The 24351-nt window shown below is 46.7% G+C and overlaps 1 protein-coding gene across 1 annotated transcript in view; it reads left to right on the top strand.

The window, feature by feature from the left end:
• The window catches only part of PARD6G (par-6 family cell polarity regulator gamma), a 73333-nt gene extending 51640 nt beyond the window's left edge, over positions 1–21693 (top strand). The window contains exon 3 of the mRNA XM_065935104.1: positions 18901–21693. Coding sequence (XP_065791176.1) covers positions 18901–19721 — 821 coding nt within the window. The 3' untranslated portion in view covers positions 19722–21693. The remainder of the gene's footprint in view (positions 1–18900) is intronic.
• Positions 21694–24351: the final 2658 nt, after the last annotated feature.

A 24351-nucleotide genomic window follows, 5' to 3' on the forward strand; every position in this document is an offset into this window, starting at 1 on the left:
CTGGTGGCAACCCACTGGCTCCAATGCAGTCGGAGAGCCAAATTTTCAGAAGTGTTCAACCCCGTTCTGCCCCTGGCAATCCCATCCTGCTCCTCAGACAGACTCCTGAGAGGCCCTGTGTGTTCCTTGGAAATTGAAGGTTCATTTTTCATTTCATCTGACCTCTTGCCTACTTCATAAAAATGATTAAGTGTGAGAGGGTGGGAGAACAGGGACAGCTCTTCCTGGGGTCGATGTCCACAAAGTGGAGGGCCTGAATCGGGCTTAGCCCCCAACACGGTGTGCTGGGGCTGGTGAGACTAGACCCAGGCTCTTTCATGACTGAAAGTCTTGGGGTGTGGTGTCTGGGCCACGAGCCAGCACAGCAGCCCCAGCTGAAGGTGAGGGTGGAGGAGGTGAGGTTGGAGGAAGTGAGGAAGGAGGAGGTGAGGGCAGAGGAGGTGAGGTTGGAGGAGGTGAGGGTAGAAGAGGTGAGGGAGGAGGAGGTGAGGTTGGAGGAGGTGAGGGAGGAGGAGGTGAGGGCAGAGGAGGTGAGGTTGGAGGAGGTGAGGGTAGAAGAGGTGAGGGAGGAGGAGGTGAGGTTGGAGGAGGTGAGGGAGGAGGAGGTGAGGGCAGAGGAGGTGAGGTTGGAGGAGGTGAGGGTAGAAGAGGTGAGGGAGGAGGAGGTGAGGTTGGAGGAGGTGAGGGCAGAGGGCAGGGCTGGCATCAGGGCCCGTGGTTCCAGGCTTCTGAAAGTGTGCCTCTTGGGAGAGATACCAGCTCCGTCTCCTGATGCTTCGTGAAGCGATGGATCCACAGGACGGCCGCTCACAGCCCGCTCCCCGGTTGCTGAGCTGGAACTGTGGCTTAGCCACACTGTAGGAGCTGAGTCTTCAGTTGAGCTTCTTGGCTGAGGTCAGCACCTCAGGCCCAGAGGCAGGAGGCTCTGGAAAAGACCTGCCTGGGGACCCGGGGAGAGGGAGCGGGGCACTCAGGGCCCCAGCATTAGCCCTCTGCAGTGACACTGGGGCCTGTGACCTGCGGCGGCCAGGACACAGTCCTGGCAAGGAAGGACTGTTCTCCTGCAATGGCCGGAGGGTGGGAGGCATGTTGCTGCAGGTTGGGGTGTGCGCTCCCAGCTGAGAAAGATGACTTCACCTGCCCTGGCCTCAAGTGTGTGTGAGGCGGCAGCCCCAAGACACACCTGAGTGATTTCAGATCCCGGAGTAACCAAGTAAAAATGCTCCCCTCTAGTCAAAAACATGACTGCAGCCCTCCTACCAGGCCCTCCCCGTGGGCTAGGCCATGGGCACAAGGCCGGGAGGCTTGGCAAGAAGTCCTCCCACACGGGCTTGAGGCGGGAACGCGAGTTCCGATTGGTGCTTTGTGCTCAGTCCTGCTTTGTGGCTTCTACAAAAATGTAAGAAATCGGGCGGTTGGCTCTGTGTTTCCCTTGACTCGGCATGTTCTTTATTAACCATCTGCCCAGGCTGAGTTGTCCTCCTCCCTCTTCTTCCCACGAGGAGGAGCGAATGGCCTGCAGCCTTCAGGCTGCTTGGAGTTGACATGGCCCCCCAGGTGGGAGGGGAGGCTGGGGCCGAGGAAGGAGAGAGCACGCCCTCCTGGCAGCCTCTGCAGCTTGGCTTGGGGAACGACATTCAAGGAAGCCATGCTGGATACCCGGAACTGTGTTCCCTGACCTGTCCATCTTAGATCCACGCCCTCTTGGCTCAGCAGAGCACTGGTCCCCAGCCCCTCCCATGTACCTGGTCTACACTGCAGGCCCTGGAGTCAGCGCCAGGAGTGACCCCAGAGGACCCATCCTCCTCTATCTTGCAGGCTGATCCTCCCCACAAACCCAACCTCTTCTCTCCTCCCAAAGCCCCTCCTCCAGGAAACCTCTCAGGATTTCCTGTCCTCTGACCAGAAAGACATCACAGTGTGTTGCTGGGGCTCGTGGGCAGTTGGGGTCACTGGATTTAGAGATGCTGCCTGCAGTGACATCACAGAATCAGGCCTGGGGTGGCTCACCATGTGTGTTGACCCAAAGCTCAGCAGCCCCACTTCCAGGAAGAGCCCACGCAGAAGCACGCAGAGTGGGGGCCCGTGGGGGCCCCCACATACAGGGGGGTTGCATGGGTACAGAGGCCTATCCCTGCAGTGTGCACTAGACATTGCAGAGTGACAAAGACCTGTCCCACATGGATGGTGCTCAAGATACAGTAAATGAAAAGAGCCAGCCGTGAACTGTGCACATGCAACACAGACTGAACTCTGTCCCAGAGCCGCACATTGAAGCCCTAACCCCAACGTGAGGGTCTTCAGGAGGCAATTAAGGTTAAATGAGGTCACAGGAGGGGGCCTGTGTCCTTCTAGGAAGAAGAGGAGTGACCAGGGCACCCCCTCCACTGTGAAGAGGCCTCACAAGAACACAGCACACAGCACCAAGTGCAGCTGCAGCCCCCAGACTGAGAATAAACTGCCTGTGGTGCTTTGCCGGCAAGCTAGCACAGCGCCCCATTCTGCACAAAACATGAAGTGTTACTGAGTGTATTTTCTGCGTTTGTGTCAAGATGGTTAATCGTACGTGTCAGCTTGACTGCCGTGAGCGACACCCAGAGAAGCTGTGTCTGTGCGCATGTCTCCAGGAGAGATGGGCATCTGAACCCGGGACTGGCTGGGGCCAGTCTCCACCACCCCACCAGCCAGAGGACCAAATGAGGACAAAGGTGAACCAGGGGGTCCTCCCTTCCGGGGCTGGAGGGTCTGCCTTTCCTGCAGACATGGGGGACGCCCGGCCTCTATAAACACCGCCACGAATTTCCTCTCCTGTCTGCGTCCACATGTGCTATCAGCTCCATGTCTCTGGAGAACCCCCGCCACACAGACACGTGTTAGGTACACGAAACAGCCTGGGAAAGTTTGCACAAGACATTTACTAGGGAGGAGCAGGACTGTCAGGGCGTTTTCTTTCTGTTTTGTGTATTTAATCCACTTGATCCAATCTGTTTAGTGTCGGCTCCCGACAGGTGCCGAGCACTTTCTCTCTACATTGACTGAATGAACGAACCAGCAGGAGGGAGTGAGTCTTCCTGACGCTATCTTCACTCCTGCCACCTCCGGAGCAGTGTGCAGGCGAGCACCAGAGTCCCGTACCTAGTGGTGTCTGCATCTAGCCTTAGAGAGAGGTTCCCTGGGCCTCGGGAGTCCTGACGACTGAGGAGGAAGGGGTGGGATGCTCTTAGCCAGCTCGGCCTCTAGAAAAGGGTGTTCCCAGCTGACGTGGCCTCTCCAGGCCTCAGGAAAGTCACCCACATGGCTCCTGGCCCCCTGACCTGCTGGTGTCTGTGGGCCTGAGGCTGGGCCCTTAGCACCTGGAGTGGGTTGGAGAGGGTGGTTCAGACTTCCTGGCTCCATGCGCCTTTGCTTTCTTGCTCTGGAGCCCCAGGGAAGCGGAGGGTGGCTCAGAAGGAGCAAACTGCTCCTTGGGCTACAGTGACCCAGCTAGGCCTCAGCCTGGCTTCTTCCATGTCCTGAAGCCATAAAGCTTCACTGGTCATTGACCTCAGACGTCCCACCAGCAATCTGGACCCTGAATCTCAGTGGAGAATCTTGGGTGCTGCCCAGAACTGGCCACGCAGGACCTAGCACTGCTCACAGTGGGCTTTGACGGCATCCCAGCTGACTCTTTGGGGAGCAGATCAAACATCTCGCAGAACTTGGGCATGGCTTCCTCTTGGCAAAGAAAAGTGTTTCAGAGTTGACTTTATTTTCACTTTGAGGTGCTTTCAAGATTGATCTGTTTGAGGAAATTTTTAACAGAAAACACGGAGTCTTGTCTTCCTGGTAAACTTGTTCAGCCTCCTGGTGGGCGTCACCCTCACACGAGGCTGGGAAACTGGGAGGGAACGTCGTGCTTAACTTTTCAAATTAGAACTCTGTGCATTGTGTGGTTGCTTTGCTCATATTCTCATCATGCTGGTTCCAGCAACTTCTATTTAAGCATGGTATTTTGTGTTGGGCCTCTTCTGCAGGGCAGACAGAAAACAGCTCCTCAGACCAGATCCCCCACACATGGTGTTATTTATGTTTCTGTTTTTCAGAACCAGGGCCATAGCTACTTTTGTTTGCTGCCTTACTTAGAAATGCACAGGGATATGACCCTGGGTTAGGCGATGGCTTCCTAAATATAATACCAAAAGCACACCCAACAGAAGGGAAAATAGATAAACTGGAATTCATCAAAATGTAAAACTTCTGTGTATCAGGGGACACTATCAAGAAAATGAAAACCCAAGTCATATATCTTATATTTGTATCTAGAATAGAAAGAAAATTCTCACCAATGACAAAAAGGCAAAGGATCTGAACAGACATTTTTCCAGAGAAGATATTCAGATGCCAATAAGCACATGAAAAGATGAAGACAACGAGAAACAAATGTGGAGAAACTAGAGCCTTCAGACCGTGCCGATAGGAATATAAAATAGCATAGCCACCACGGAAAATAGTTCAGCGATTCCTCAAAAAGTTGAAATTATGGTTACCACATGACCCAGCAATGTCACTCCTAGCTGTCTACCCAAGGGAAATGAGCGCGTGTGTCCACACAAGAACACTCACACTGCAGAGTTCAGAAGGCCAAAAGTGGAGACAAGCCAAGTGGCCATCAAGAATGCATGAGTTTTTAAAATGTGGTCCATCTATACAGCGGAATATCATTCAGCTGTAGATAAGAAATGAACTTGAAAATACAATGCTCACTGAAAAAAGTCAGACACAGAAGGCCACATACTGTATAAGTCCACTTATATGAAATGCCCAGACTATAGAGACAGACAGTAGATGAGTATTTGCTTGGGGCTGGAGGGAGGAGGGCATTTTGAAGGGTGGTGTTTCTTTCTGGGGTAATGTAAATGCTCTGGAATTAGATAGTGGTGGTGTTTCCACAACATTGTGAATTTACTAAAAACCTCAGGATTGTACATTTTTTAAGTGGTTTAAATGGTGAATTTTACGTTATGTGAATGTTATCTCAAGAAAGCACTTTCAAGGCAAACGCTCAGGGGAGGAACATGGGCTGGTGAAATACACAGCTGGGCGGTGCCACCTGGTGCTCCGTGCCGACACCCCCGCCACGGGCTGGGGCAGGCGTGGGGGCCTGCAAGCTCCTCTGTCTTAGAGATTTTGCAGGGGAGGAGGGTGGTGTGGAAACACCCTCCTGGGGTGGGGACACCCTCTAGCTGCATCCATGCTCACCTGCTCGAGGGGTTCACAGGGGAGCAGGCAGGCACGGCCTGAGACAGTTCTCATGGGAAGAAGATACACCGACAGTGGTAACCAAGCAGTGGGTTATGGCTTTGGGGTTTTCCCAAGAAAAATTTAAACTCTATCCTGCTGATTCCTTCCTTGTGTCGCCTTGTGTATCAGGGCCAGCAACACACACTCCGTGCCCTGGACTTGGGGTGGGGAGCAGTCTAAAGAATTCTATGTCCAAGTTACCAAAAACAGTACCCAGGGGAAAACTAGAATAGCTGACCCTCTGTATCTGCGGTCTCACGTCCACAGATTCAGTTGAACTGAGGACTGAAGAGGATGCGGATGCAGAACCCACAGACACAGAGGGCTGACAGCACTGGGCCATTTAAGGGGCCTGAGCCCTCAGACACCCAGGAATGACTTACTTTGTTTTGTTTTGTTTTTCGTCAAAAGAAAGCTTGTTGTCAAGTGCCCAGCCTTTCTGAAACTCACATGAGAGGAGTTTACTTTGAAAGAACATGTTTTAAATTGAGAGGGAAGCAGGGCTGGCAGACTGGCAAGCTTGTTAGAGAGGGTTTCTCCCAACTGGTGCTCCAGCCTCCACCCCCCACCACCACCGTATGAGTTGGAGGTGCTCCTTCCCACCTTCCCAGCCCTCGATGGGCACCTGTGCCCCGCCTGTTTTCAGGTTTCTCTGGCTGTCTGCACACCTAGCTGACGGGTGTGTCTCAGCCCACCTGCCTGCGGCTGATGCTTACCTGAGCACCCCAGGGCAGCTTCCAGACCTGTCACCTGCTTGGCAGATGTAGGACCTGAGGTGCTACTCTGCCACAAGTTGGTTATAATTGAGTACTGCTAATAATAAGGGACCAAAGAGTCTTAGAGTTTTCCAAAAAGGGTGGATCCACAGGAGTGGTTATAAGGAAGCTTTGTCACTCAGTCAGCTTTTGGGGTTGGGGGAGGAGGCTGCTGGCCGTCCCACAACCCAACCTATGTGGGAGACAGAGAGGCTAGGAAGCTGGTTAGTCCCTGGCCCCGATGTAGGTGGAGGCCGCTGCCTGGGACCTGCTGACCACCATCTACAGTTTGGTCAACCGAGAGCCAGTCTCAGGGTTGACAGAGCCTGTCCTGCTGAAGTTGCAGGGGGGTGGGCGGGGGCAGGGGGCAGGCAGGCAACTGGCATCTCTTGTGGAAGGAGGAGGGGAAAAAAAAAACAAGAAAATCAAGCAACTGGGAGCAGAACACAAGCATACAAGACACCTCTGTGCTGGTTAAAACAGATGTTGTCACCTGAGAAGCACAAGCCCCAAAGGTCAACTCCAGTTCATGGACAGAGTTCAGGGTCCCGCCTGCCCTGGGACGTGGAGCTCACAGCCACTGAGAAGGCCACACCCCGGGAGCCCTGTGAGCGGCCCTCAGCCCTGCCTCCAGGTACCCTCCTCCCAGGCTCCTGACACTGGTCTGCAGGGGTCTCTGCAGATGGCACAGACAGTGGACCTGTCTTCCTTCGTCCCCCAGATGACCCAGTGACCCAGGGCTACCAGGGCTTCCCTGCTGGGATGATTAGCAGAGATGCTTAGACACATGCTGAGTGTCCATGGCGAGCCCCCCAGAGCCTATGCACCCCCTGCTAGAACAGCTGTGTCTGCTGTTGGGAGGTGCCACACCCTGAAGCAGCCCCTTCTTCGCAGAAACAACTGAAATGCAGGTTTACCTCTAGGAGGGGTCCTAGGACCACAGCTCCAAGAGGGGCCCTGACTGGCCTGAGCCCAACCCCAGCCCCACCCAAGATCTTGGTTCCAGAGCTAGCTGAACCATTGCAGGGCAGGAAGGGACAGATGGACACAGACTGGCAAGTGCCGGGCTCACTCTCGGCTCCCAAGCCATCCATCCTTGATCCTTAGAGCAGTTTACTGCTAGGAGATCTTTAAGACTCACTGCGCTACACCTGACTCTGCATTTATTTTGAGTCATTTCTTTAAAATCCTCTTTAAACTTCCTTTGATTCTGGAACCAGCCCTGATAAAAGCAACCATGATGCCAGAGCAACACCTGGCGCATGGTCAGTGTGTGGCCCTTGGGTGCCACTGGAGCTGTCCCACCACGCTTCCTCCCACAGGGGCTCAGCAAGCCCAGGGACTGCACTCCTGGGGGAGATGGGGGCTCACAGGACGGCTTCCTTTGAGGAAAACGGGGGGTGGGGCTGGGGGGGCCAAGACGGAGCATCTGGAAGTGGCATCTGAGTCCCTGCAGCCCAGCGAATCGAATGAGCTGGGGGTAGAGAGAGCTGAGTGCATGGGGTTGGGGGGGACCCTACAGGGAGTTCTGGTCACTGTAGGAACTGAGTTTATCAGGGGCACTGAGGGAAAATAGTCTAAGGAGACAGGTCTTGAGGCTTCAGGACAAAGTGTGTGAGGAAAGAAAACTGCAGGAGTTTCAGATTCCTTTGCAATATGTGGCACATTTTATTTTTCAGCTTATGTAGCAGGCTTTTTTTTTTTTTTTCATTTAAATGTTAACGTTTCCAGGGTCTCTAAGAATAGACTCGTTCTGACTTGTGTTTGATCCAGCGGTGCAGTTCTTCCGGGAGGTTTGCATGTCTGCTTAATCATGGGCAGGGGAGCTGCTGGGCCTTAGATACCCTGGACAAGCTCAGACTGGAGGCGGTGTTTGCACGCAGTTGGGTGATGGCTAATTAAAGTCCCCATGTGAGCTTCTCAGCCTGTGTGGTATGCGTCACTGAAAGGTAGAAGGATGTTCTCAGGCCACTCCCCCTCCCCACCTTTCCCCTCTGTCCTCTCATTTCTGTGTCTGGAATCCCTTTCATTTGTAGAGTTCTTTTATGCAGAAGCCAGTGGTCTGCTTGCACCACTTCCTGTGCTGTGGGTCTGGGTGCTCCTCTGGTGACCATGCAGCAGAGTCACGGGGGCTCTCTTGTGCTCCTGACAGTGATCAGACTCATTCCTGAGCTCTTCCTTCTCTCCATGACACTTTAAAGCCAGCTAACTCTGCTGGGAGGAAAGGAGACCGCCTCAGCTTGTGTCTGGAGAAACGGAGTCAGCAGCACAAGGCGGAGGACAGCGGACCCAGCTTACTGGACGCCAGGCGGGGCGCCCAGAGAGGCCCTCTCCTCCCTGCAGGCCTAGCCTAATCGGCAGAAAAAGCTGAGGACACCCCGCCAAGCGCAGGGGCAGGGACTTTCTGCCAGGCGGGCAGAATGCACCTTGGTTTCTACATCTGTCTGGAGTTTCCCAACTTGAGCAGTTACAAGAACAGCGGGGAGTGGGTGGGTGGAAGTGTGGCCTGTAGGCGTGAGGTGTCTGGGTGCTGAGGTCCGGCATGGCTTGGCCAAGGTCACAGCCACCTGCCTCCCACACTTTATTTGAGGGCTTTTTATTGTCTCATTGATCTGTGTCTGTTCTGTGCCAGTACCATCTGGTTTTGATTAGTATAGCTTTATAATAGCCTGGACTCAGGGAGCATGTTACCTTCAGCTCTGTTCTTCTCAAGATTGTTTTGGCTATTCGGGTTTTCTGTGTTTCCACACATATTTTTTAATTATTTGTTCTAGTTCTATGGAAAGTCTCATGGGTATTTTGACAGGGATTGCATTAAATCTGTAGACTGCCTTGAGCAGTACGGTTATTTTTACAGTATTATGATGACTCTTCCAATCAACAGCATATGGTTTCTTCTATCTGTGTCATCATCAACTTCTTTTGCTAGTGTCTTCTAGTTTTCCAAGCACAGATCTTTTACCTCCTTGGATTTATTCCTATGTAATTTATTTCTTTTTTGATATGACTATAAATGAGACTGTTTGCTTTTCTTTCTGATAATTCATTCTTAATACATAGAAATGAAAGATTCCTGAATATTAATTTTGTATCCTGCAACTGTATTGAATTAATTGATGAGCTCTAGTAGGTTTTTGGTGGCATCTTTAGGATTTTCTATGTAGAAGATCATGTTATCTTTAAATAGTGACAGTTTTATTTCTTCTTTTCCAATTTGGATTGCTCTTTTGCTTTTTCTTATCTGATTGCTCTGGTTAGGACATCTAATACTATATTGAATATAACTGGTGAAAGTTGGCAATCTTGTTTTCTTCCTCATCTTAGGGAAAGTGCTTTGAGCATTTCACTGTTGAGTATGATGTTAGGTGTGGGCTTATCCTATATAACCTTTCTTCAGTTCAGTTCAGTCACGTCCGACTCTTTGTGACCCCATGGACTGCAGTACGCCATGCCTCCCTGTCCATCACCAACTTCTGAAGTTTACCCAAACTCATGTTCATTGAGTCAGTGATGCCATCCAACCATCTCATCCTCTGTCGTCCCCTTCTCCTCCTGCCCTCAATCTTTCCCAGCATCAGGGTCTTTTCAAATGAGTCAGCTCTTCACATCAGGTGACCAAAGTATTGGAGTTTCAGCTTCAGGACTGATTTCCTTTAGGATGGACTGGTTATTTCTCCTTGCAGTCCAAGGACTCTCAAGAGTTTTCTCCAACACCACAGTTCAAAAGCATCAATTCTTCAGTGCTCAACCTTCTTTATAGTCCAACTCTCACATCCATACAAGACTACTGGAAAAACCATAGCCTTGACTTTTGTTGGCAAAGTAATGTCTCTGCTTTTTAACCTGCTGTCTAGGTTGATCATAACTTTTCTTCCAAGGAGTAAGCATCTTTTTATTTCATGGCTGCAGTCACCATTTGCAGTGACTTTGGAGCCCAAAAAAATAAAGTCTGCCACTGCTTCCACTGTTTCTCCATCTATTTGCCATGAAGTGATGGGACTGGATGCCATGATCTTTGTTTTCTGAATGTTGAGCTTTAAGCTAACGTTTTCACTCTCCTCTTTCACTTTCATCAAGATGCTCTTTAGTTCTTCTTCACTTTCTGCCATGAGGGTGGTGTCATCTGCATATCTGAGGTTATTGATATTTCTCCCAACAATCTTGATTGCAGCTTGCACTTCATCCAGCCCATCATTTCTCATGATGTACTCTGCATATAAGTTAAATAAGCAGGGTGACAATATTCAGCCTTGACGTACTCCTTTTCCTATTTGGAACCAGTCTGTTGTTCCATGTCCAGTTCTAACTGTTGCTTCCTGACCTGCATACAGGTTTCTCAAGAGGCAGGTCAGGTGGGCTGGTAGTCTCATCTCTTTCAGAATTTTTCACAGTTTGTTGTGATCCACATAGTCAAAGGCTTTGGCATAGTCAATAAAGCAGAAATAGATGTATTTTTGGAACTCTCTTGCTTTTTTGATGATCCAGTGGATGTTGGCAATTCAATCTCTGGTTCCTCTGCCTCTTCTAAAACCAGCTTGAACATCTGAAAGTTCACCATTCACTTATTATTTAAGCCTGGCTTAGAGAATTTTGAGCATTACTTTGCTAGCGTGTGAGATGAGTGCAAATGTGCAGTAGTTTGAGCATTCTTTGGCATTGCGTTTCTTTGGGGTTGGAATGAAAACTGACCTTTTCCAGTCCTGTGGCCACTGCTGAGTTTTCCAAATTTGCTGACATATTGAGTGCAGCACTTTCACAGCATCATCTTTTAGGATTTGAAATAGCTCAACTGGAATTCCATCACCTCCACTAGCTTTGTTCATAGTGATGCTCCCTAAGGCCCACTTGACTTCACATTCCAGAATGTCTGGCTCTAGGTGAGTGATCACACCATTGTGATTATCTGGGTCATGAAGATCTTTTTGTACAGTTCTGTGTATTCTTGCCACCTCTTCTTAATATCTTCTGCTTCTGTTAGGTCCATACCATTTATATTTTTTATTAAGTCCATCTTTGCATGAAATGTTCCCTTGGTATCTCTAATTTTCTTGAAGAAATCTCTAGTCTTTCCCATTCTATTGTTTTCCTCTATGTCTTTGCACTGATCGCTGATTGCTGAGGAAGGCTTTCTTATCTCTCCTTGCTATTCTTTGGAACTCTGCATTCAAATGGGTATATCTTTCCTTTTCTCCTTGCTTTTGGCTTCTCTTCTTTTCACAGCTATTTGTAAGGCCTCCTCAGACAGTCATTTTGCTTTGTTACATTTCTTTTTCTTGGGGATGGTCTTGCTCCCTGTCTCTTGTACGATGTCACAAACCTCTGTCCATAGTTCATCAGGCACTCTATCAGATCTGGTCCCTTAAATCTATTTCTCACTTCCACTGTATAATCATTAGGGATTTGATTTAGGTCATACCTGAATGGTCCAGTGGTATTCCCTACTTTCTTCAATTTAAGTCTGAATTTCTCAATAAGGACTTCATGATCTGAGCCAAAATCAGCTCCCAGACTTGTTTTTGCTGACTGTATACAGCTTCTCCATCTGTGGCTGCAAAGAATATAATCAATCTGATTTTGGTGTTGACCATCTGGTGATGTCCATGTGTAGAGTCTTCTCTTGTGTTGTGAGAAGAGGGTATTTGCTATGACCAGTGCGTTCTCTTGGCAAAACTGTTAGCTTTTGACCTGCTTTGTTTTGTATTCCAAGGCCAAATTTGCCTGTTACTGCAGGTGTTTCTTGACTTCCTACCGTTGCATTCCAGTCCCCTATAATGAAAAGGACATCTTTTTTGGTTGTTAATTCAAGAAGGTCTTGTCAATCTTCATAGAATCGTTCAACTTCAGCTTCTTCAGCATTACTGATCAGGGCATAGACTTGGATTACAGTGATATTGAATGGTTTGCCTTGTAAACGAACAGAGATCATTCTGTCATTTTTGAGACTGCATCCAAGTACTGCATTTCGGACTCTCTTGTTGACTATTATGGCTCCTCCATTTCTTCTAAGAGATTATTGCCCACAGTAGTAGATATAATGGTCATCTGAGTTCAATTCACCCATTCCAGTCCATTTTAGTTCACTGATTCCTAAAATGCCGACGTTCACTCTTGCTGTCTCCTGTTTGACCTCTTCCAATTTGCCTTGATTCATGGACCTAACATTCCAGGTTCCTATGCAACATGCTCTTTATAGCATTGGACCTTGCCTTCATCTCCAGTCACATCCACAGCCTTGTCTAACTCAATGAAACTATGAGCCATGCCATGTAGGGCCACCCAAGACGGAGGGGTCACGATGGAGGTTTCTGACAAAATGTGGTCCACTGGAGAAGGGAATGGCAAACCACTGCAGTATTCCCACCTTGAGAACCCCATGAACAGTATGAAAAGGCAAAAAGAAAGGACACTGAAAGATGAACTCCCCAGGTCGCTAGGTAACCAATATGCTACTGGAGATCAGTGGAGAAATAACTCCAGAAAGAATGAAGAGATGGAGCCAAAGCAAAAACAACACCCAGTTGTGGATGTGACTGGTGATGAAAGCAAGGTCTAACCTTTCTTATGTTTAGGTATGTTCCCTCTACACCCACTGTGGAGAGTTTTTATCATAAATGTTGAATTCTGTCAAGCTTTTTCTGCATCTATTGAGATGACGCTATGATTTTTATCCTTCAAATTTGTGAAAATGGTATGTCACATTGATTGGTCTGTGAGTGTGGAACCATACTTGCTTCCCTGGGATGAATCCTGTGTAATCATGGTATATGATCTTTTTAATATATTGTTCGATTCAGTTTGCTAACATTTTGTTGAGCATATGAGTGTCTATGCTCATCAGAGATATTGGCCTATAATTTTTTTGATATCTTTTTCTTGATGAGTCTTGCTAAAAATTTATCAATTTTATTTATCTTTTCAAAAGACCAGCTACTAGTTTCATTTGTTCTATTTTTTAAGCCTCTATTTCATTTATTTCTGCTGATCTTTATGGTTTATTTCCTTCTCCTAACTTTGGGTTTTGTTTGTTCCTTTTGTAGCTCCCTTGCGTGAATGGTTAGGTTGTCTGAGATGTTTCTTGTTTCCTTAGCTAAGCTTGTATTACTGTGGACTTCTCTTATGTTTGCTGTGTCCCATAGATGTTGGATCAGTATGTTTTTATTTTCATTTGTCTCCAAACATTTTTTTATTTCATCTTACTAAAGATCCATTGGTTCTTTAGTAGTATATTGTTTAGCCTCTACATGTTTTTGTCTTTTGCAGTTTTTTTTTTCCTTGTAGTTGGTTTTGTAGTCTCATAGCATAATGGTTCGGAGAAGGCAATGGCACCCCACTCCAGTACTCTTGCCTGGAAACTCCCATGGACATAGGAGCCTGGTAGGCTACTGTCCATGGGGTCGCTAAGGGTCGCACATGGCTGAGAGACTTCACTTTCACGCATTGGAGAAGGAAATGGCAACCCACTCCAGTGTTCTTGCCTGGAGAATCCCAGGGATGGGGGAGCCTGGTGGGCTACAGTCTATGGGGTCGCACAGAGTCGGACATGACTGAAGCGACTTGGCAGCAGCAATATAGAGGTTGGAAAAGTCATGCTTGACATGATTTCAATGTTTTAAAATTTGCCAAGACTTATTTTATGGCCCAGCATGTGATCTATCCATGTGCACTTGAAAAGAATGCATATTCTGATGCTTTGGGGTGGAATTATATAAGTCCATGTAATCTAATGTGTCATCTAAGACCAGTTTCCTTAATGATTTTCTGTCTCATCTGTTTATGTTGTTGTTGTTTAGTTTCTCAGCTGTGTCTGACTCTTTGCAACACCATAGACTGCAGTCTGCCAGGCTCCTCTGTCCATGGGGTTTCCCAGGCAGGAATACTGGTGTGGGTTGCCATTTCCTTCTCTAGGAGGCCTTCCCAACCCAGGGACTGAACCCACATTTCCAGCATTGGCAGGCAGATTCTTTACCACTGAGCCACCAGAGAAGCCCTTGTTGATGTTAGTGGGATGGTAAAGATCCTCACTATTACTGTGCTACTGTCAGTCTCTCCCTTTATGTCTGTTAATATTTGCTTTCTGTATTTAGGTGCTAGTGCATTGAGTACATATATATCTACAACTATTACTTCTTTTTATTTGAGTGATACCTTGATCATTACTTAATGTTGTTCTTTGTTACTTGTTACAATCTATCTTAACATCTGTTTTGTCTAGTATTCTTATCTTGGCTTTATTTCCATTTCTGTTTGCATGGAATAAATTTTTTCTATTCCCTTTCAGTCTGTGTGTGTTTTTAGATATGGAGTGAACCTCCTGCAGCATATGCATGGCTCTTGTTTCTGTAGGCATTCAGCCATTCTGTATCTTTTGATTGGAGAATTTAGTCCATTTACATTGAAAGTAATTATTAATAGGTACATACTTATTGTCATTTTAGTTAATTTTGAGTTGTTTTGTAGCTCTTTTTTGATTCTTTCTTCTTTTGTTCCCTTGTCTTTTGATAGCATCTTTAGTGTTATGTTTGGAAAACTTTCTCTTTTATTTGTATTATAAGTTTTTGGTTTGTGGTTACCATAAGGGATGATAAATTGTTGATCTCACAATTCCAAACACATTTAAACAACTCTGCAGTTTTACTCCCCTCCCCCCACAATTACTGTTTTGACATCACATTTTACATATTTTTTTTCTATCCCTTAACTACCTATTGCAGATACAGATGATGTACTACTTTTGTCTTTTAACTTCCCTACTACCATTGTATGTGGTAGGTTTACTATCTTTCCTATATATTTGGTTTTACTGGTGAGCTTTTTTCCTTTAGTAGTTTTAATGTTTCTCGTTGTAGTCTTTTCTTGTTTGCTTAAAGAAGTCCTTTTAACATTTCTTGTAAGGCTGGTTTCATGGTGCTGAACTCTTTTAGCTTTTGCCTAGCTGTAAAACTTTTGATCTCCATCAGATCTGAATGAAAACCTTGCCAAATAGAATATTCTTGATTGTAAGTTTTCCCCTTTCATCAATTTAAATATATGGTGCCACTCCCTTCTGGCTTGCAGAGTTTCTGCTGAAAAGTCCCTTGTGTGTTGCTCTTGCTTTTGCCTTTAATATTAATGTTGCCATTAATATTCTCTTTATCTTAATTTCTGCCATTTTAAGTACAAATTATCTTGGTGTGATCCTCTTTGGATTGATCCTGCGTGGGCTTTCTACTTCCTGGACCTAGATGTCTGCTTCCTTTCCAAGGTTAGGGAAGTTTTCAGCTAGTATATCCTAAGTGTATTTTCAATCCCTTTTTCTCTTTCTGGGACCCCTTTGATGCAATTGTTAATACAGCTGATATTATCCTAGAGACCTCTTAAACTGTCCTCATTTCATTTTTTTTCTGTTCAGCTTCCACTACTCTGATTTCCACTACCCTGTCTTCCAGCTCGCTGATCCATACCTGCATCATTTAATCTGCTGTTGATTCCTTCTAGTGTATTTTCATTTTAGTTATTGTATATCTCTGATCATTCTTTATTTTTTCTTGCTCTTTGTTTAAAACTTCTTACTTTTCAACCTGCTCATCCATTCTTCTCCCAAGTTTTTTGATTACGTTTATGGTCATTACCATGAGCTATTTACCAGGTAAACTGCTTATCTCTATTTCTCTTGGTTCTTCTGTTTTTTTGTTTTTTTGTTTTTTTTTGGAATCTGTTCCTCTATTGCCTCATTTGCTGTTTTTATTTCTGTGTATCTCATATGTTGGTTACATTTCCTGATCTTAGAGAAGCAGCCTTTTTTAGGAGATGTCATATGTTCCTCACAGCACACACCTCTCCGGTCACCAGAGCTATATGCTGCATAAGGGCTTGTGGGCCCTTTTGTTGCGGCAGGATGACTCTATGGGCAGTCTGGTAGGTGCAACTGGCCCCGTCTGCTGGTTTGCCAGGCTCTACTCTGAGTGGAGACTGTTGGCCTCCAGGTGGCAGAGCCAGGTCACAGGGCAGCTGGCTGCAAAACCCTGGCTGCTCACAGATCTGGTGCTCACTGTTGGGCAGAGCCTGGTTCCGGGATGGATAGATGGCTGCAGAACCAGAGTTCCTGGATCTAGTGTTGGCCTGTTGGTGGGTAGGTTCTCCAGTATCCCACAGCTGATACTGGTCTGCTGGTGAGTGGGACTTTCTCCTTGGGCAGCTGGCTGAGGAGTCTAAGGTATCTCAGAGCCACTCTTGGCTTTAAGGTGGGTGATTCTGGGGACTGGGGGTCCAGGGGCTAGTTCTGACTCACTGGTGGTTGAAGCCAGGTCCTGAGGCCTCTCACTGAAAGGTCATTGGGGTTTCATAGCAGGTTTCATCCCACTGTTGGGTTGGGAGCGGAGTGGTGTTGACGACTGGATCCTGAGATATCCTAAGACTGCTGTCAGCTTGCTGATGGCCTGAGACCTGATAAGGCAAGCTGCAGTAATTCTATGGCCAGGGTCTACCCACTGGCAGGCGAAGCTGGGTCCTGGAGTCTCTGGTTGCAGTGTTCCTGGGGCTGGTGTCTGTCTGCTGGTGGCCAGGACTCAGGGGGCTCTGAGGCTCATTGGTGAGCAGAGCTGGGTCCTGAGTCTCTAGCTGCAGTGTGCCTAGGGGAACGCTGAATGTAGCTCCAGTGTGTGATGCCAGGGTCTTCTGGTGGAGAAGGTGTTTGCAGGAGTGGCTGTGGACTCAGGAGGTCTTTGGGCAACCTGCATGCTGGTAGGTGGTGCTGTGTCCCTGCCCAGCTCCCACTGCTGGTGCCTACAGACTGTTAGGCAGGGGAGGGGCTAGGTCCTGAAGCTAACAAGCTAGGGGGAGAAGCCAAAAATGGCACTTTCTAGTGCTAGAGTCCTCGTGACAGAATGAGTTCCCCTAAATGACTGCCACCAGCATCTGTGTCCCTAGGGTGATCTGCAGTCACCTCCTACCTACCCAGGACTCTCTGAGATCAACAGTTGGGTCTGACCCAACTTTCATATTATTTCCTTTCATATATTTCCTTTCGTATTACTGCTTCTGGGTTCTGGAGCATGTAAACTTACATTGTGTCTTAATTAAGCTTGATCATATTGTCATCTTGGGTCTCTTTGACTTCTGACTTAGAGGCTGTTGAGCATGGACATTTACACTTGCACATTTCATCACATTTGGGAGTTTTTAGCCATTATTTCTTCAAATAGTCCCTCCACCCTTTTCTCTTCTCCTTCGGAGACTCTCGCAAACTACATGTCAGTTTGCTTAATGGTGTCCAGGTGATTGCTTAGGCTCTGTTCACTTTCCTTTAACCTTTTGTTGTTTTTCCTCAGAAAGGATAACTTCTACTGTCCTGTCTTCAAGTTCACTAATTCCTTCTTCTGCCTGCTCAAATCTGCCTTGGAATCCCCCATTCACTACTTCCCATTATTGTAATTTCATCTCCAGAATTTCTATTTAGTTTCCTTTTAGGTTTTCTGTCTCTCTATTGATATTTCCATTTTGTTCACACGTTGTTTTCTTGACTTGCCCAGTATCTTTTTGTTTTTGATCATGTCTTAGGCCATTGTTTTAAAGTCTTTGTCTAGTAAATCTGCCATCAGGCTGTTTCAGGGGCAGTTTCTATGATGATTTTCCTTTGAGTGAGGGCACACTCTTGTTTCTTTGCAGGCTTTGCGATTCTCTGTTGTTGAACAATGGGTATTCAAAATGTGGTAGCTCTGGAAATTAGATTGTACACCTTCCCCAGGATTTGCTACAGTTGTTATTTTTTTTTAATTGCTGTAGACTGTCTCTGTGCGGAGTATCAACATTAAAGTGTGAACTTAAGGTCTTCTAAGGTCCTTTCTGAGCCTTTCCTTGAGCATGTCCAGTCACTTTCTGACTTTCCCTACATATGCAGCTGTTTTTAATGTCCTGGACTTGAAACTTTGGCTCCCAAAATGGGAAAAGGTGAAAAATGAAGGGAGAGAAAGGGTGCCAGTCCTCTTGCTCTCTGGGATGTTCCTTCAGGTGGAAGGGGAGGGGCTTGCAACAACACAGGGAGGTGCAGCAATAGCCACCCACCCCTCTACATCTTTGTGATGAGAAGGAGCAATCAGTAGTCGGAGCAGATACCTGAAGTTTGGAGGACAGGTCCCACAAACTGCCCCAGGATCAGTGCACAGCTGCCTGCCAGGGTGCTGGGGGTGGACTAGGTATCTGCTACTGTCCCAAGAGCTGAAATTACCCAGAATTGACTGCCATTAGCATCCAGCTCTTCCCTTGGAAGTTGAGCCTTCAACAGACTCTCAAGTTCCAAATTAGTTACATCAGACAGACTCTGCCCCTGTAGTTGTTGTCCAGGTGGGGGCCGTTCCTGGTGTCTCTGCTCCCCTGTAACTGCAGAACCCAGTCAGACACATTTAAACCTTGCATCTGTTGCTAGTTGTCTTAACCTTCCAACCATTCTGTTGGTTGCCTGTAGAGCTGAATTTAGGGAGGTGATTGTGCTTGAACTTGGCATCCAACATTTGCCTGGTGAATATTGCTGGGCCAGTTTGGCTGATGCACAGGATTGCTGTAGACTCATCAAAACCACTAGTGAAGTTATTGCAGTAGCCTGTATGTCATCCAGGAAGCCGAGACTCTCCCAAAAGCTGACGTGTGACAAAATGAATTGATGATTCAGCTCCAAGGCATGCGTGGGAGCTTTGTGTTTTAGTTGGTTCTTTACACCATTTGATTTCCTCACCGTCTCAGACTTTCTGGGGTCACACATCAGAGAGGTGGTGGGAGGAGAGCTGCAGAAAGTCAGGACTTACCTGACGCTCTGAGTGTTCAGTGCAGCCTGACTTGTGCTTCCCGGCTGCCCCCGATCTGTGCTCTCACTGTCCTCTCTGTGCCCTTCCAGAAGAGGCTGAGCACTGCAGCTTCGGGGCGGGCTCGCTGTCCAGGCGGCGGCGCCCACTGGCCCTGCGGGAGGACGGCCCCCGCCGGCGCACACACCTGCACATCGGCCTACCGCACGACTTCCGCCCCGTGTCCTCCATCATCGACGTGGACATCGTCCCCGAGACGCACCGCCGCGTGAGGCTGTACCGGCACGGCTGCCAGAAGCCGCTGGGCTTCTACATTCGCGATGGCACGAGCGTGCGTGTGGCCCCACAGGGGCTGGAGAAGGTGCCCGGCGTCTTCATCTCCCGCATGGTGCCTGGCGGCCTCGCCGAGAGCACCGGGCTGCTGGCCGTGGATGACGAGGTCCTGGAGGTGAACGGGATCGAGGTGGCCGGGAAGACACTGGACCAGGTCACGGACATGATGATCGCCAACAGCCACAACCTCATCGTGACGGTCAAGCCCGCCAACCAGAGGAACAACGTGGTGCGGGGCAGCCGCGCCTCAGGCAGCTCCGGCCGCTCCTCGGACAGCACGGCCAGCCGCCACAGCCTGCCCATGGCCCACGTCCTGCAGAACTTGCCCCCGGACGAGATGGAGAGCGACGAGGAGGCCGACGTGGTCCTCGAGGGCGTGCTGGAGCCTCGGCTGGCGCCCAGGCCGCCTCCAGGCAGCCTCACGCGCGTCAACGGCGCGGGCCTGGCGCCCGGCCTGCACAGCCCCGGGCGAGAGGGCAGCGTCCAGAGGCTTCTCAGCTCGCTCCGCTCTGACCCCCGCCACAGCCTGGCCCTGCCCCCGGGAGGGGTGGAGGAGCACGGGCCGGCGGTCACCCTGTAGGGCCAGGCACCAGACAGCTCAGTTTATCAAGGAGAAATACTTTTAAAATTTTATTCCAATTTTAAAATAAGAAAAAATTGTATACTTCATTCCTCCTATTTGTTGTTTTTACTTATCCCTCCCTTTTCATCCATAACCCTATTCTTTCAGCTCATGAATAGAAAAAAAAAAAAACACCTATTTTTATAGTTTCTCTGTAGAACATAAAATACACACACATGCACAGTCTATACTAGCCCAGGTATAGGGTCCAGCACCTTTGTGAAGTGGTAGAAATGACCTAAATGCAGAAAATATTTCATTTTTAAATTTTAAAAACATACTTTTTTTAAATGAAGCCTTTAAATTACTTTTGTATTGGGTTGGCCAAAAACCCATTCGGGTTTTTCTGTAAGATTCTCTGGGAAAGCCTGAAGAAAGTTTTTGGCCAACCCAGTAAATAGTTGTCACGTTTTCACTGTGCTTTCCTGCAGACTTGCACTGATCCTGCTGATGGGCCAGAAGGCTGTGAAGGCAGAATGTGGCAAGAAGGCAGAGACTGGAATTTAAGAGCAAGTGCACACAAACTGTACTAAGCATGACTGCAGAGGATTAATTTCAGAATTTCACAGTTTGTAGTCCTGTCTCAAATAGCCACCTCACTGGGAAGAGAGAACCCATGTGAAGTGGTCATGGTGGTTGTGGCGGCGGACTCGCCCTGTGGGCAACTTTGTGAGGCCTTTGAAGGTGAATTTAACTTTGGAAGAGAGTGGGAGGTGCAGCTCACCATCTGTGATCAAAAGCCATTACCTACTCTGAGATAAACACCAGTCAGTTCCTGGGACTGTGACTCTGAGGGTGGTTATGATGTGTTTCCCTGAGGAATGGTGGCCAAGCCAGCCACACGTCACTCGGGCTTCTGAGAGGTCTCAGCCATTCAGATGTTATGTGTTCTGCATCTTTGCTTTTAAATAACAAGTCACATGAAATGTAAAGATTTTTAACACAGAGTAAATTCATTATCACTTCCCTTTGATATTCTACCAATATTTACATATTTAGTCATCTTAAAGTTTATTCATGTTTCATCCAAATTTTATATGAAGTGTATTTTTTTGCTTGAACCCAGTGTTGAGGAGAAAATGTTACATTTATCCTTTGAAAACTAAACTTTTTCACCCAAAAAGTTTTCATGTAAATACAGGTATTTTTGTAGGTTGCCCTTTGGGAAACTATGCAGCTGCTTCTCCTGTGGTCTAGCACTCCCTGCTGGTCAGTGGCAGAACTGACTTTATGGATGTCAGTTTGATAACAGATGTCAAACAGTGTATCACAATGTTTTTATTTCTCCTGAATTCATTAAGTGAAAAGAAAATTATTTTTGGAAACTATTTATTGGACATAAATAGCTTTTACTGAGTATCTATGGTCTCCTGCACCTTTGTTTTTGTTATTTGTATGCCAGGATCACTGTCTGTTTTGGTACTAAAATACAGGGAAGACCAAAGATGCTCCCCCTCTGAGGTCTAGAACCCCCCAAGTTTATGGGCTCCAATAAATTATATGAGCATTTTGGGGCCCCAGGAGTAGGAAGTATTTCTTTTACTATGACAAGTGTCATAGAACCAAAACTCTAAGGTAAAGGTTCTATCACTAAGTTATTGCTGGTCACTGAATATCTTCTCAAAAACAAGATGTGTTACCAAGAAGGAAAGTTATATTTCTTACCATATCTTAAGTTGTTAAACAAATGTGAATAATTTTTTAAAGGAAAAAAAGGCTTATGCTGAGATTTCTGTGCTATTGTTCATAATTTTAGGAGTTACAAATTGTCTTGAGCAGCTGCTTGAGTGTATTTTTCTACCCAAGTCTATATTTCTGCAATTTTCTTCTTAAAAAAAAGGAAAAGAAAAAAAAAAACTATGTTGTATACACATGAAAGTTTTCTTGGTTTTTATATATCAAAGAATAAAAACTCTTTTTTTGCTTTTAATATTTTCCAGCTGGTTCTAAATATCAGAGAGAATGTGTGTTAACGATCAGCAGAGATAAATTTACCCCTCAGGATGAAACGCCTCTAATGTTTACCAAGTGCCTCTCATGTGCCAGGTTTGTTCCCTTAATGCTCACATTCTTCACAGGCAAGCAGCAGTAGTCCCATTTTACAGAGGGAAAAACGGGATCAGACTGAAGTAGGCAGTGGGGCATTTCAAATGACAAATTGCACTCATATGTGACAGGAGGTGGTTGTATCTTAGGTCCAGAACCTTCTTTGGAAGTCAATATGAAAAAGCTTTACTGAAAAACTAACCATGCAGCTTTTTGGAAATACACCCTGGTTTGAAAAATTTCCAATAACACTTATACATCTAGTACTGTCAATGATAAATACATCAAGATCCACTCATGCAATAAATTACAAATGTCAAGGTGACAGCAACAAGCACCAACAATTCCTGGAAGAAATAGCACATATGCTTTACCAGCATGAGGCATTGCACTACACCCTCCCTGATGCTGGGCTACAGACAGCCCTTTCCATTGGGAGGGAACACCAGCAGCACTTCTAGAGTGACCCCACACTTGTGAGGGGCAGCTGGAGAGGCGGGTACTGAGGCTGGATCCATGTTCTGAGTTGACTCAGGGGTGGAGTCAGAGATGCAGGTACCTGGCTGACCAGCTGGGGAGTGCAGGTCACGTGACCTTGTAGTGACACATGTTGCCAGCCCCAAAGCCTGCGACACTTCAGGAGAACCAGCCTTGCAGCCGAAAAGGAGACCCTGTCCACCAATCAGTGGTTATGTAGTGTCTCAGTTTTACACAGAGCAGCCAAAGACTGGCAATGGCATCTTGTGGTAAGTCACAAAGGTGTCTGGAAAATGCTGGTGCTGAGATCCTAATTTAATATCAGATAACCTTCAAGAAGTGTTTCTTGACGGGCAGAAATACTATTCGGTGGTTAACTTTTTCTTCCAACATCACACCTACTCCTTTCTGCCTCTGACATCAACTTGCTACATATCTCTTACCCCAAAGACCTCTCCAAGTCAACACACAAGTTCCTTCTCCATGTTTCCTCATTTATCTTATTTTCTTCAGGATCTTCATAAAAAGGTAACTGTCAGGAATTGAGAACTTTGCTTTACCAGACAGTTTCCTAAGGAATGGTGCCCCCTCCAGGAAACAAGCACCATTTTCCACATTCCCTTTCCCAGGGAGCTTTATAAGGAAACATTTCTTGAGTTGAACCCTCTTGACCCCAAGCCAGTGTGGCGGGGGAAGAGCTCTCTCCACACAAGTGTTGCTTCTAGTGGATCCAGCAATTGCGTCAAGCAAGCCCACATGTGTTTGATGGCAAACCGAGGGTCTGTGTTATTCCTCCAGAACCAAATCACAGTCTTCATACGAGCCTATCCACACGAACTGAATATAAACTGAAGCAACTACCAGGGAAGCACTGCAAATTCCACACAGAATGGAATATTACTGTACCCACACACAATGGAATATTACCACACAAACACACAGTGGAATATTACTACATACACACACAATGGAATATTACTACACACAGACACACAATGGGATATTACTACACACACACAATGGGGTATTACTACACACACACAATGGGGTATTACTACACACACACAATGGAATCTTACTACACAACACACAATGGAATCTTACTACACAAACACACAATGGAATATTACTGTACATACGCACACAATGGAATAGTACTACACACACACAATGAGATATTACTACACACACACACACACACACACAGTGGGATATTACTACACACACACACACACACACAATGGGATATTACTACACACACACAATGGGGTATTACTACACACACACAATGGGGTATTACTACACACACACAATGGAATCTTACTACACAAACACACAATGGAATATTACTGTACATACGCACACAATGGAATAGTACTACACACACACAATGAGATATTACTACACACACACACACACAATGGGATATTACTACACACACACAATGGGGTATTACTACACACACACAATGGGATATTACTGTACATACGCACACAATGGAATAGTACTACACACACACAATGGGATATTACTACACACACACTCACACACAGTGGGATATTACTACACACACACACAATGGGATATTACTACACACACACACAATGGAATATACTACACACACACACACAGTGGGATATTACTACACACACACACACAATGGGATATTGCTACACACACACAGAACAATGGGATATTACTACACACACACAATGGAATATTACTGTACACACACATACAATGGGATATTACTGTATACACACACACACAATGGGATATTACCACACACACACACAATGGAATATTACTACACACACACAATGGGATATTGCTACACACACACACACAATGGGATATTACCACACACACACACAATGGGATATTACCACACACACATACAATGGAATATTACTAAACACACATACAATGGAATATTACTACACACACACACAATGGAATATTACTCAGTCATAAGAAAAAAAGGAGTCACTGCCATTTGCAGCAGCATGGGAGGACCTAGAAAATACACTTAGTGAAATAAATCAGATGGAGAAAGACAAATACT

This window comes from Muntiacus reevesi, chromosome 4 (assembly GCF_963930625.1).
Source record: "Muntiacus reevesi chromosome 4, mMunRee1.1, whole genome shotgun sequence".
In the NCBI taxonomy this organism is placed as follows: Eukaryota; Metazoa; Chordata; class Mammalia; order Artiodactyla; family Cervidae; genus Muntiacus; species Muntiacus reevesi.